At 43.4% G+C, this 14,792-nt stretch overlaps 1 protein-coding gene across 1 annotated transcript; it reads right to left on the bottom strand.

Annotated features, from left to right (window-relative positions):
- Window positions 1-13,495: 13,495 nt before the first annotated feature.
- LOC149206687 (ethylene-responsive transcription factor ERF024-like) lies at window positions 13,496-14,474 on the bottom strand. Its single transcript, XM_089393776.1, has one exon. It carries the CDS (start codon window positions 14,461-14,463, stop codon window positions 13,555-13,557), a length of 909 nt encoding a protein of 302 aa, XP_089249902.1. The 5' UTR covers window positions 14,464-14,474; the 3' UTR covers window positions 13,496-13,554.
- Between the last annotated feature and the right edge of the window lie 318 nt (window positions 14,475-14,792).

The raw sequence follows: 14,792 nt of genomic DNA, 5'->3' as shown, positions 1-14,792 counted from the left end.
GGGGCTCTGATGTTCCTTGTGAACACCCATCCAGATATATGCTATGCAATAAACACTTTGAGTCAGTTTATGACCGAGCCCCACCACTCACATTGGATAGCTGCCACACACATATTGAGATACTTGCATGGGTCAATTACAATTGGCCTAAGATATTTTGCAGGAAATGTTCAACTTCTTGGATATACTGATGTTGATTCGGCTGGAAATACTTTCAACAAGAAAATACTCCCGGATGTTGTTTTAGCCTTGGATCTGCCATGATAACCTCGATGAGCAGGAGACAAAAGTCTGTAACATTGAGCATAGTCCAAGAAGAATATATTTTCGCTAGCATGGCTAGTTGCAAGGAAGTATGGTTAAGAAAGCTCTTTAGAGCACTGTTTGAATAGGTCCTAGACACCACAGTAATATAATGTGACAACAAGAGTGGGATCCATTTGGAAGAAAATATTTTGTTCCATGACGAGTCCAAGCATATTGAACTTTGATATCACTTCATTCGAGATATGGTGAAGAGAGGAGCTGTCAAGCTCCATCACATATCAACATATGATCAGATTGCAGATATTCTCACCATGGCATTACCGAAGAGAAAGTTCTCATTATTTAGAGAACAACTCGGATTGATGGATGTAGCTACTCGGGATAAGAGGCAGCCCTGATCAACGACACTGATCATACTCTTCCCACTTGCCTGAGCTCCCAGGGTGAGGAATTGAGATAGAGGACTCCTAGGGTTGAGGGAACTATGGACAATAGCGAGATACCCTATCTACTACCCAATGTTGAAGAATGTTTCTCCCGTATCTTTATAGGGTCGAAGAATGTTGCTCCCCTCTTAGCATTTGCAGAGTATACCCTAGTTGGCATCATACCCTCAAGTATGTGAGCTTGATGGGCATACCGCTCCTCATTTTGGCCAACGAGTTGAGAGTGTACTTGGGGTGTACAGCCCAAGTCGATTATGATGCAAGTGTTCTACCATCGATGGGAAGATCAGTAGGCAATAAGATGGGTTGAGATAACCTGATATGATTCCGGGTAGAGAGTAAGCTCCCCGATGAGATTCCAAGGTTGAGGGTGTACTCCCTTATGAGGAGAGTTATCCTATTGCTCAGTATGGGTGGAAGATATTGCTCCCCAATATGGTTCCAGGTTGAGATGTGCTCCCTGATGATATACTCTCTGATGATGATTGATGATGATATTCCGGGTAGCAGCCCGATAGCACAGATTCGTAACAACAATCTGATGGATAGAGGGTGGTAGACTAAGTTCCCCTCTGGTAACAATTTTTTCTTATTTTAGATCAAAGAAAGTTTCAATAGTAAGATTTGAGTAGAGAAAGTCAAGCATTACAACAACTAGACAAGATGATGCAAAGATATGGATAAGTGGAATTCTCCCTAGCTGAGAGGGAGTGTTAATTTTTTCAACTGTGGTAAAATTCCACATTAGACAACTCAGATGACCAAGATGAATATAGTTTCATTTCTTCTCTTACTATCTCTTCACCACCGGATTCGTGGGATAGTTGGCTAGTTGATAGTGAGGCCACTCATCATTTCTCTGGTTATAAAGAAGTCCTCTCTGATATGGTAGAGAGGGAGACTAAGTTAAGGATAATTCTTGGAGATAATTCTACTCATCTCGTGAAATGTTTTGGGTCCGTCAAGTTTTAGCTAAATTCAGGGGAATCTGTTCTACCGCATGATGTCATGTATGTACTAGGATTAATGAAGAATCTGGTATCTGTATCTGCATTGGAAGACACTGGGATGAGGGTTGCCTTCATTAGAGGTAAAGTTCTATCTTTGTTTGTTGATTCATCTATGCAAGATGCCTTCACACTAGGATCGAGATTTTAAGGACTTTATAGGGTCACAGGAAAACCTCTCCTTGCATTGGCTCATAATACAAATCACTTGAGCAAATTATGACATCGCAGATTGACTCATCTTCACTATGATGCACTTCTGAAATTGAAGAAATTGGTCTTTCATATTCCTGATGTTTAGGCTCAACATGATGGAGTCTTCTTAAGTTGTGCAAGTGGAAAGAAAACAAGGGGGAAATTTCCCTTCAGTAAGAACAAAACTTATATTCATATCATTCATTCTGATAGATGTGGTCTGATGCCTATGCATTCAGTTGGTGGTCATCTCTATTAAGTTACCTTCATTGACAAATTCTCAAGAAAGACATGGAAATATTATCTTAAGCACACGGATGAAGCCTTTGAAACTTTCAAGGTATTCAAAGAATTGATCGAAAATCAATTAGGTAAGAGAATCAAAGTTGTCCTGAAGATGAACCACACTGGCTGGTTCGAAACGCATCAACCAAATAATCTCTATGTGATTTTTTCTGAAAATTCCCATGAATTAACAAGAATCAAATTCTTTAGGTCCGACATTGGAGAAGAATACATGTCAAAAGAATTCATAGCATTCTATAAGAAAGACATACTAAAAAAGGAAATGATTGTACCATATACTCCTGAACAAAACGGTCTCGCTGAAAGAAAGAAAAATCTATATTAGAAGTTGCCCGTGCTATGCTCCATGATCAAAAGATGCCAAAATTCCTTTAGGCCAAGCTACATCTACTGTGGTATATGTTCATAATAGGGTGCCTCATCAAGCATTGGAAAACAAGACTCCTGAAGAAATATCCATAGGGATTAAGCCTGATATCAGCCATTTTCGTGTATTTCGATGCCCAATATATTTTCACAAGACGAAAGAAAAAAGAAACAAACTAGAAGCTACTGGCACAAAAAATACGTTTTTGGGTTATTGTGAAAATTCTAAAGCTTATAGAATTTATATTCCTAACGAGAGAAAGGTCAAAATTAGCAGGTATGTAACATTTGATGAAGATGCAACTCTTAGAAAAGCGAGATAACTTCCTCCACATCCTCTTTCCAAGGAAGAGAATGATGACTGGGATATTTTGGATGGTCCGGCTGCACCTGAACATGATATGTTTGACGATCTCATAGAGCCTATGGATCCATTAGATCCTCCTTCAAGTGATCCTCCCTTTAAGAAGAGATCACCATGGCTCCGCGATACTTTACAGGATAATGAAAGCCCCATCCACATATCATTCAGAGAAAGGAAACAACCATGCAGGTATTAGGGATATCATTCGAAGAAGCAGTAAAATAACAAGTTTGGAAGGATGCTATGGATCAAGAATATGAATCAATTATGAAAAATGATGTATGGGATATTGTACCTTAGACCAAAAGGAAATTATGTTGTGACTTCAAAATGGTTGTTTAAAATCAAGCATGGAAGTGATGGCAACATCGAGAATATAAGGTAAGGTTCATGGCTCATGGCTTCTCTCAGAAAGAGGGAGAAGATTATGATGACATATTTTCTCCAGTAGCTCGATATACAACTATCTTCTCTATAGTTTCCGTTTCTGCAAGTCAGGGATGGACTCTTCATGAGATGGATGTAAAGACCACCTTCCTCCATGGCATGTTATAGGAAGAGGTATATGTTGAACAACCACAAGGATTTGAAGTGGAAGACCGGAAAACACGTGTGCATGTTGAAGAAGGCATTGAACAGTTTGAATCAAGCTCCCAGAGCTTGGTATGCGGTTATTGACAACTACTTAGTAAATATGGGATTCACAAGAAGTAATGTCGATCCCAACCTCTACTTCAAAGTAATCCAAGGTATGCCATTGATTATGGTTTTGTATGTTGACGATCTATTTTTGACAGGTAGTGAGCCTCTGATGATCGAATGTAAGAGGAAGCTATCCTATGAGTTTGAAATGAAAGACCTTGTTCTTATGCATTACTTTTTGGGCCTTGAAGTGTGGAAAAAGTTTGTTGAAATTTTCCTCTTGCAAGGGAAACACATTGTAAAGTTAAAGATTTGGAATGATTGAATGTAAATCCACGATCAATCCTATGAAAATAAATTTCAAGAAACTATGTGGAGATGCTACAGGACCAGGCTTAGAAAATCCATCTCAGTATAGACAACTGATTGGGGCTCTGATGTTCCTCGTGAACACCCGTCCAGATATATGGTATTCAATAAACACTTTGAGTCAGTTTATGACCGAGCCCCAAAACTCACATTGGATAGCTGCCACACACATATTGAGATACTTACATGGGTCAATTACAATTGGCCTGAGATATTTTGCAAGAAATGTTCAACTTCCTAGATATACTGATGTTGATTCAGCCGGAAATACTTTCGACAAGAAAAGTACGCCTGGATGTTGTTTTAGCCTTGGATCTGCCATGATAACCTCAATGAGCAGGAAACAAAAGTCTGTAACATTGAGCACAGTTGAAGAAGAATATATTTTTGCTAGCATGGCTAGTTGCAAGGCAGTATGGTTAAGAAAGCTCTTTAGAGTGCTGTTTGAACAGGTCCTAGACACCACAATAATATAATGTGACAACAAGAGTGGGATCCATTTGGAAGAAAATCTTGTGTTCCATGACAAGTCCAATCATATTGAAATTGGATATCACTTCATTCGAGATATGGTGCAGAGAGGAGCCATCAAGCTCCATCACATATCAACATATGATCAGACTGTAGATATTCTCACCATGGCATTATCGAAGAGAAAGTTCTCATTATTTAGAGAAAAACTTGGACTGATGGATGTAGCTCCTCTGGATAAGAGGCAGCCCTGATCGAGGACACTGATCATACTCTTCCCACCTGCGTGATCTCCTAGGGTGAGGAATTGAGATAGAGGGCTCCTAGGGTTGAGGGAACTCTGGACCATAGGGAGATACCCTATCTGCTACCTAGGGTTGAAGAATGTTTCTCTCGTATCTTTATAGGGTTGGAGAATGTTGCTCCCCTCTTAGTCTTTGCAGAGTATACCACAGTTGGCATCATACCCTCAAGTAGGCGAGCTTGATGGGTATACCACTCCTCATTTTGGCCAACGAGTTGAGAGTGTACTTGGGGTGTACAACCCAAGTCAATTATGATGCAAGTGTTCTACCATTGATGGGAAGATCAGTAGGCAATAGGATGGGTTGAGATAACCCAATATGATTCTGGGTAGAGAGTAAGTTCCTCGATGAGATTCCAAGGTTGAGGATGAACTCCCCTATGAGGAGAGTTATCCTATTGCTCAGTATGGGTGGAAGATATAGCTCCCAAAAATGGTTCCAGGTTGAGATGTGCTCTGTGATGATATACTCTCTGATTATGATTGATGATGATATTCAGGGTAGCAGCCTAATAGCAGAGATTCGAAACAACAATCTGATGGATAGAGGGTGGTAGACTAAGTTCCCCTCTGGTAACAATTTTTTCTTATTTTAGAGCAGAGAAAGTTTCAATAGTAAGATTTGAGTAGAGAAAGTCAAGCATTACAACAACTAGACAAGATGATGCAAAGATATGGATAAGTGGAATTCTCCCTAGCTGAGAGAGAGTATTAATTTTTTCAACTGCGGTAAAATTCCACATTAGACAACTTAGACGACCAAAATGATGCTTGCATTAAATTCCTCTTTTCAAGAGGACCAAAATGGATCTAAACATGACTTGATTCGGTCAAGCAGAAGTTAAGTTTTAAGTTATTTTATTAATTCATTCATTATGGAATGGGTCAGCCCTAACCGCTTGGATAACTTCTTGGGTCATTCTTAACCCCAAGTAAACCCTCAAGGCAACCTATAAAAGGAAGTGACCTCAAGCTCATTTGGACATAGACTCAAGTTATGATTTTATTCTTCTACTTTGTCTTGGATCGCATAGGTTCATCAGCGGAAGTCCTCATTGGGTCCGCGATCACAGGCGAAAGGTTCGCTCTGGTTTAGGGTTTTTGGATCTTGATCGTTGGCACAGATCTGGAGTTTTTTGTCTATAGTCGCTTGCACAGAGTGGGAAAGGGAGTGACTTTGATACCCTGGTCGCTCGGAGGTAGTTCAGAGTGAGTGATTTTGGGTTAAGAAGCAGATTGGAAGGTTTTGATCCCTAGTCGCTCGCTTCGTGTAGCCCAAGGAGTGACTATGCCATTACAGTCTCTTAGATAGAATTGCGAAGGTTCAACTTTGACTTGCTGGTAGCTTGGACAGCCTGGCAAGAGAGTGACTTTGGCTCTTTTTTGTTCATGGCCATAGTTGTAGGCACAGAGACCTCCTGAGAGTGATTTTGCTATTATAGTCGCTTGGACACTATCTTTGTGAGTGCGACTTTGAGGTTTTCAGTCGCTCACAGACAGTAATGATGAGAGCAACCCAGTTCAGATCTGGGTTTTTAACATCTCGACATTAACGATCTGTGGATCTAGGTTTCTTTGTTGCAGATCGGTAGATCTGAGTTTCTCTACTGTTATAACAAATCTGTAAATCTGTAGATCTGGTTTATTATTACCTGCTGCTGATCATATGTATTGGGCTCATTGTACTCATTTTTGTAACTTTTTATGACGATCTACTAAAGAAGAAGCTTTGAAAGGGTTTCCCTCTTGTGGGGTTTTTCCCTGGTCTTGGACCAATATGTTGTCTCTTATGGTTGTGTGTTGTTGTCTTCTCTGTCACTGCTTATATTGTTCATTTTTCAGTTACATTTATGATTGGTTATACTGCTAATAATTGGATGCATTGTTAATGAAAAAGATAAATTGGGCTAAAGTAACTGATACAACATGGGAAAATTACAAAATTTGACATCTATGAGACGCCAACCTCTAGGGCTCCAACCCTTTCACTGGCACAAGGTCCAACCTGGTCTTCTTGAGGATTCCTATCCTCTAGGGCTCCAACCTACAACTTCAATTATTCAAGGTAAGGTCAATGGTTCGTCAAGGCTCCCAATATCTTCTGTAGCAAGCCCTGGTAATATCTTCACCTTCAATAGTGCCCTCAATCGATCTCCAAAGCATTTAGCTCGTCAATGACAACTTTGTCTTCTTAGAAGGTGTCTCCACAACTCTTCATGTGACCCAAACAATTTCTCCAAGGTCACATCATGTGGGCCTTCAACAATGCATCATGATCTCCATTGGTCTTAAGATCAACTTCTACAAGTCTTCCAAAAGTCTTCAAGAATCCTTCAAGGTGTCTTCAATAGGTTTCTCCAAGAGTACTTCAAAAGGTGCTCCAAATGATGTCAATGGTCCGCGCCTTCAACTGAGGTATGCGACTCCAAGGTTATCCTCAAGAGTTGGTCATAAGGATGTCTTCAATAGTTCCGAACTGTTCTAAGCTCCTATAATTGACTTGTCCATAGGTCCAACATGCCACAAGTGAATAATCCAAATGTTGGTCCAAGAGATGAGCCCCACAGGATGACTGTCAAACTGAGCCTCACAAATAAAGGTACTAACAGGCCTGTCTGAGAAGAGTGCAAAGGTTTTCATGAAGGCTAGCTTTGAAGGGTTTCATCATCTTAATGGACCTACGACAAATTTTTCATCATAGACCAAGGATTTCAACAATGTTAGGGCATATGTCATGAATTCATATGTCATCATGTGTCAAGGAGGATTTCATGGAAGGGGCTCCTTCATTTAGTCATTATTAGGTCATGCTTCAACAAACTAAGTCTTGCCATTATATAGATAGAGATATATAGCTAGGGTTTCATGTAAAGCAAGAGTTACTAGAGTAAGAATTTAACAAAAACTAGCATTTTATATAAAATACTTAACCTAGAACATAGCTCCAACAATACACTTTGATTGCCATCAATAACAACTTTATCCAACAATCGGTCAGACCCAACAAAACACTAAGCCTTGCCGACGCATAACCTCGTCGCATGCAATACAACTAAGGAAACTTGCATGGCTTGAAGGCTTCACCACCTTACGTGTCATGCCCCTACACCTCCGGTAGTCTTCCAACCGCTTATAGCGAGGTGCGGCACCACCGAACACTTTCTTTTCACCAATACTTATGTTCGTGGACTATGCCTTAGCATTCCATACTTAGCTTTATTTTCGTTACCAAGTATTATTAATGTGCCTTTATACCAATGAACACCCATACACATTCATTATCAACAACATTATACAAGAGAAATGTACAATAGTATAAAGGGAGGGGCAACTCCCTGCAATATGAGTCTGCCCGAATATCAATATATGTATAATTTTCCACTTTTACAAAGTATAGACTAAGTCCTTGGGAAACCCCAAATTATACTTAGCCAAATTTTACAACTTCGGCAAACTCGGTTGCCCAGCTCGTCGGCACCTCCGCACGGTCGCCGCACAACTCACCAACCCTTCATTCACCTTGTCGCACGTCTTCGCCGGTTCACTCTTCGTTTGGTCGCAAACGCCCAAACCGTGTACACCTGCCCACACGCAGTCCCACTTGCCAACCTTTGACAAATGCCCAAATCGTGTGAACAGCACGTAGTACCGCCTGCCCAACTCTACGACATCCGGTTCCAACCTTCGTTCACCTTTGTGCACACTTGCACGATGGGCGGGCGCTCACCCGAGCCACCAAGACACCCTCGCCAAGTCTCGGCACAACAACACCTCCGCACAATCAACCCGGGCATGCCTTGCCCAACGCGTCCACCTCTCACCAAGAGCATTTACCAAGTGCGTTCTACCAAGGAGAGTGCATGAGCCATGCGCTCATCTCTCCTCCAAAACTGCGCACTAGTACCTCTCTTCCAAGAGCAAAGAACCTTGATCAATTGCGTTGTTCGAATGATGATTCCAAGTGCTCCAACGCACTACAATATATAAGCATCTTTGTGCGCGGGTGGGCTGCCCAGCCGACCGCCCACACACCCCATACACACACCCATTCGGCGCTCCACAAGTCGGCCTCACCCGCCCATCGCAAGTCGACCAACCCCCATCGCAAAGCGCTCCTCATGTGGGTATAAACAACGCCCAACACTTAGTCGCTCAAATGTTCATCGCACATTTCGTCGCAAACTGTCATAACCGCAGCTCGCCCATCTGCGCGCACCTGGGTCGTGCAGCCCAACTGGCCGTGCACGCCCGCGCGCCCGTGCCTGGTTCGCCCGCGCACCCGAGGACCTTACATCCTCCTCCACCTGAAATCGTTGTCGTCCTCAACAACATATCATCCTGGTAGCCATCCACCAAGATCATCAATATCCATGATGTCAACTCCTCCACATACTGCAAACATCCCTGCAACATATGTAGAACCACCGTTTCCATCATGTCTCACCTCGGCAACCACCTATCACCAAGGTAACCATACCAAGGTATACACCTTATCGGTATGTCATACATCAGAGATCATCTCAATCCATGATCATCGACCACCCTGTCACAATCTCCACATGCTGCTCCCCATCATGGAAGGCTGGCCCCTCCATCCAAGCTACATGCCTACTGCAACATCTCGTGTCGACCTCATCATGTGTCATCATGTGAACTGCTGCCATGATACTCCAACACAATGCTAACACATCTCTATACACTACACATCCCCATGTTCGAACTAGTCGGGTGATCAGTCCAACTATCACGCTCAAACCATGAGAGTGAACATTCTCATGCCATCATCAGTTGTTTCTCAGAACATCCTGTCACATCCTCAACTCGATCAAGAATCCATCCCCATACAAGTAAGCCATGCTCAGGTCCATGAAGTAGTCCTCATCTCATCTGCAACATGTTGTCCATGATGTTTGGTGTCAATGTGCTACATGAAATCAACCACATCTATCCCAACATCATCATCCATATGTGTATCTCCTCCATATGAAGAGATCATCTCATCAATCTCCAACTCTCAGTGTGTCACATCCAGGCCCATGAAGCAACCTCCATCATATCTGCAATGTGTCATCCCTAAAGTCTACCACAGAAACAAGTATGCATCTATCTCATCTATCCATGTGCTGCCCATGATCATAGATCAATCAGCTCCCATGTGTCCAAAGTAGTTGAGTCTCGGCTCAACCCATGCCCAAGTGTTGCCACCAAGGCATCATCATCGTCGTAACTCCATCACTCCAAAGTGTCTCATATCGGTCCTCCACATCAAGTCACTCTTCTAAGTCACACCCATGCATGTACTCAGAAGTATGCACCTGCACCAAAGTCTCCGACCCCAGCTCCTTAATGCATAAGATCCTCCAAGTCCACCATATATGGAGTTCCCAAAAGTCACAACAATCTCATGTCATCATGAGCTCCATAAGTCATCCCCAACCAACATCCCAGCAAGCATACAAGTCTCGGCCTAAAGGTCTCTGCAAGATGCCTCAGCTCTCCATGTAGTAGGAATGCTCCATAGTCTGCTCACAACTCCATCCAAGTCCATGGCCTTGTTGTACAAGAGTGCACAATTTCTCCATCGGCTCATAAGTAAAACATCTCCATGTCACATCTGCGAATCCATCTGCACAACATCCCTGCGTTGGCACTCCTCATTGGATGCCCATAAGTGACACCTCTACAAGTGCTCCTGCATAATGTCCCTGCATAAGACTGCCATGCTCCATGTCTCCAACCTGATGTCCATGACTAAGTTGCCCATGTATTCCAACCAAGTAGACCCATCACAACAATCGGTCATCCTCATCCAAGTCTGCAATCTTCGGTCTAGTGAACTCGGTCACCCAACCATATCATCATCACATCACGAGTCCCGTCCATCATAGCTCCCTCACTAAAGGTTCCACCAAGACTATCTCTTGGTCTTGGCCATGAGAAGTCCACCCAAGCATCATCGTACCTCAAGAGTGTGCCCTCCTCAATCTGTCCATGAGTCATGCCGGGCACTTAGCTAATTCTTCATATGGCTAAAGCATGACCCAATCCTCCGCAACGATCATCATGTTCCTCCCTTGTCACGGGTCTTTGCACCTTCTACCATAAGGTCACAAACAACCCCAACAAGTCCTGCAACAATCAACAATCCTTGCTTCTCCATACAAGGCCTCATCATAGTCATCCATGGTAAGATCCTCCCTAGCATTGGCAAACTGACTTTGCCCTTTCCTGCATACGGTTCATCTACCAAATGCTCAAGTGAAACACAAATATCAATAGTACTTACATCATCATCATGAGGTTCCTCCATATGAGTATCCTCATCCATCCATGTCTGAAAACTGCACGATCTTGGTCCAACTTGATCAATCTCAAGTTCATCCTCCATCGTTGTCACATCTGCAACATCTTCAATCATCACGACTTCCTCTTCCTGGTTAGCACAATCTGCAACTTCATCTTGCTCCATTGTCCAACCAAGTTGAAGAAGTTCGTCTTCAACATTCTTTTCCAAGACTTCAAGTTCCTTTTGAATCCGGGGATTCTCTTCTTTCATCCGCTTCAACCTGTATAAGGTAAGCAAGAGCTTCCCTTCGCATTCTTCCAAACCTGCCATGCCTTGTCGTTTAGCTTGGCCCAAGCACTAAGCTTCACCTCTGCCAAACCTGTTTCACCATTCACCAGCTTCACCAAGTTCCCTACAACCATGAATCGGTCCTTGTTCCACTTGTATGTGAAACTAGCTTCCTTCACCTGCAAGTACCTGCTTCCATTGTCATCAACTATCAAGCTTTCAAGTGTACCCACACCTGCACTTTGTCACGAGCAACCCTACTCTAACACCATCTCCAACCGAGTTTTGATACCAACTTCACTTCGGTGAAGTTGTGTAGCAGCTTCAACCTTCAATGCCCGAATCAGCTGCTCTGATACCAACTGTCACGCCCCTACACCTGCAGTAGTCTTCCAACTGCTTATAGCGAGGTGCGACACCACCGAACACTTTCTTTTCACCAATACTTATGTTCGTGGACTACGCCTTAACATCCCATACTTAGTTTATTTGCGTTACCAAGTATTATTAATGTGCCTTTATACCAATGAACACCCATACACATTCATTATCAACAACATTATACAAGAGAAATGCACAATAGTATAAAGGGATGGGCAACTCCCTGCAATATGAGTCTGCCCGAATATCAATATATGTATAATTTTCCACTTTTACAAAGTATAGACTAAGTCCTTGGGAAACCCCAGATTATACTTAGATAAATTTTACAACTTCGGCAAACTCGGTTGCCCAGCGCGTCGGCACCTCCACACGGTCGCCGCACGACTCACCAACCCGTCGTTCACCTCGTCGCACGTCTTCGCCGGTTCACTCTTCGTTTGGTCGCAAACGCCCAAACCGTATACACCTGCCCACACGCAGTCCCACTTGCCAACTTTTGACAAATGCCCAAATCGTGTGAACAACACGTAGTACCACCTGCCCAACTCTACGACATTCGGTTCCAACCTTCGTTCACCTTTGTGCACACTTGCACGATGGGCGGGCGCTCACCCAAGCCACCAAGACACCCTCGCCAAGTCTCGGCACAACAACACCTCCGCACAATCAACCCGGGCACGCCTTGCCCAACGCGTCCACCTCTCACCAAGAGCGTTTACCAAGTGCGTTCTACCAAGGAGAGCGCATGAGCCATGCGCTCATCTCTCCTCCAAAACTGCGCACTAGTACTTCTCTTCCAAGAGCGAAGAACCTTGATCAATTGCGTTGTTCGAATGATGATTCCAAGTGCTCCAACGCACTACAATATATAGGCATCTTTGTGCGTGGGTGGGCTGCCCAGCCGACTGCCCACACACCCCATACACACACCCATTCGGCGCTCCACAAGTCGGCCTCACCCGCCCATCGCAAGTCGGCCAACCCCCATCGCAAAGCGCTCCTCATGTGGGTATAAACAACGCCCAACACTTAGTCGCTCAAATGTTCGTCGCACTTTTCGTTGCAAACTGTCGCAACCGCAGCTCGCCCATGTGCGCGCGCCCGGGTCGTGCAGCTCAACTCGCCGTGCACGCCCGCGCGCCTGTGCCAGGTTCGCCCGCGCACCTGAGGTCCTTACATTACGTGTTCAAACACTTCAACCCCTCCACATTCACCACCTTCATCGCCCGCCCTTTGCGAATGGAGCTCTCAGCGGTCCAAACTATAATTAATCGATGAATCCCCTGCAAAACCTTCACCCAACTCCCGGTGAAGCGTACCCTACCCACATGATTTTCATACTTGACGCGTGAGAAGGGTAATAATATCCCCCTATTATGCGGCCGTTTGCCCTCCAAAAACACCTCCTTCGGGGGAAAATATTGATATATATATATGTAATAAAATTAATATAATCCATTTAAAAAAAATATTAAAACTTCATATTTGTACGGTGGTATGATTGCCAAACTTCATACTAATCGCCAAACTTCAAGTCTAGCAATGACATTTTTGTAACTGGGCTGGTGCTTGTAAGATTGGTAATACTCGCCAAAAATTAAAATTTGAAGTCGTCGTTGCACCTATTTCCATCATTGTCTTGCCACTAATTAAAACAGAGGAATTGTCTTGCGACTAATTAAAACAGAGGAATTATAAACGCTCGGAAAACAAAACAATTGAATGACTGGCCAGAGGTTTGGGTTCGTTGTAACCGTTAACTCAATCTGATTGTCAGAGAACATCCTCATACAAACAGTGCATATTAAGCAGGGATTAGATATTTTAAGAGTCCCTGATTTTATACGGAGTAATCTATTTCAAAAACCAGACCAAAGAAATCCTTCCTCCAATCTCTGCTCCTCTATGTCTAATTCAGGAATACTGAACAGAGGTGGAGGAAGCATAAGGCCTTCTGCCAAATTCGTATAGAAGTTGGTGGATTCGAACAAGTCCTCCTCTGTTACAATCTCCATTGATGATGAATTAGTATAATTCGGTTTCCCTAATAACTCGACATTAGCCGTCTCCAAGTTTAACTCTGAGCTAATTACTGCCGATAGTTGATTCGAAGAGGAGATACCTGCGTGCTCATTGCTTACTGGAGTATTTCTTGGCCTTCCGCTGTCTTGTTTATTGATATCGCTTGACATTCCAGAGTTCTGTGCACTACGGGATGCAGAATTGAAAGCGACGGCTGCTGCTGCCGCGGCAGCTTGAATGTGGGGCGGAGCCGAAGAAATTGGTTCTGGAAGTTGATCAATGAGCTCTGGAAAATTGAGCAACGAATGTTTCTTTCCTTTCAAGTAGAATGCAGCGACATCGTGAGCTCGAGCGGCCATCTCTGGTGTATCGTAGGAGCCGAGCCAGATTCGGTTTTTCTTTTTTGGTTCCCGAATTTCAGACACCCATTTGCCCCAGCTACGACGGCGCACGCCTCTGTATGCTGGATTTTGCAGGTTCAGCCTGCTTTGCTGTGAAGGCGAAGAGGCAGCTTCGTCTTGCGTTCGAATTCTCTTGTTTCCACCCTTATCCGCAAAAGGAGAATTGCTTATTGCTTCAATGTCTGTCAAGGAATTGGGCATGGCGATGGGCACGAGAGAGGATCCATTATCCATAGTTTTTTGGCCTACAAAATTTGATGCTAGGGTGCTGCAACATAGTGTCATTTCATGTAGATCACTTGGGTGCTTTAAGTATGGAATTGAAGGCGGGTGGGACACAATCATGATAGCTGGAATACAAAGGTTATAATTGCCAATGGGAAAGCAGAAGCTCAGATTTCAGTTGACTAGATAAGATATAGAAGTGGCCTTCCCATATCCCGTGTTGTCAGCGCGTACGGACCAGTACATTACTCCATTAAATCTCGTGTTTAAATCCACCGATGGACATTACGCGCCAACACAGTTCGATTCACTCACCGTCATAATTGTGATTCACTGAAATAAAGCAGTAACCCTCACCTCACCTCATAAGTTCAATAAACTCCTGTAAAAATTATGTTATCGGTCAAACTCAAACCGAAGATTACTTTTCATGCGTTCAAATTCGCCGA

Source organism: Pinus tabuliformis, chromosome 1_2 (assembly GCF_031772625.1).
Source record: "Pinus tabuliformis cultivar Carrire ecotype Pingquan chromosome 1_2, CPIR1, whole genome shotgun sequence".
NCBI classification, from domain to species: Eukaryota; Viridiplantae; Streptophyta; class Pinopsida; order Pinales; family Pinaceae; genus Pinus; species Pinus tabuliformis.
This window is presented reverse-complemented; position numbering and strand designations above follow the sequence as displayed.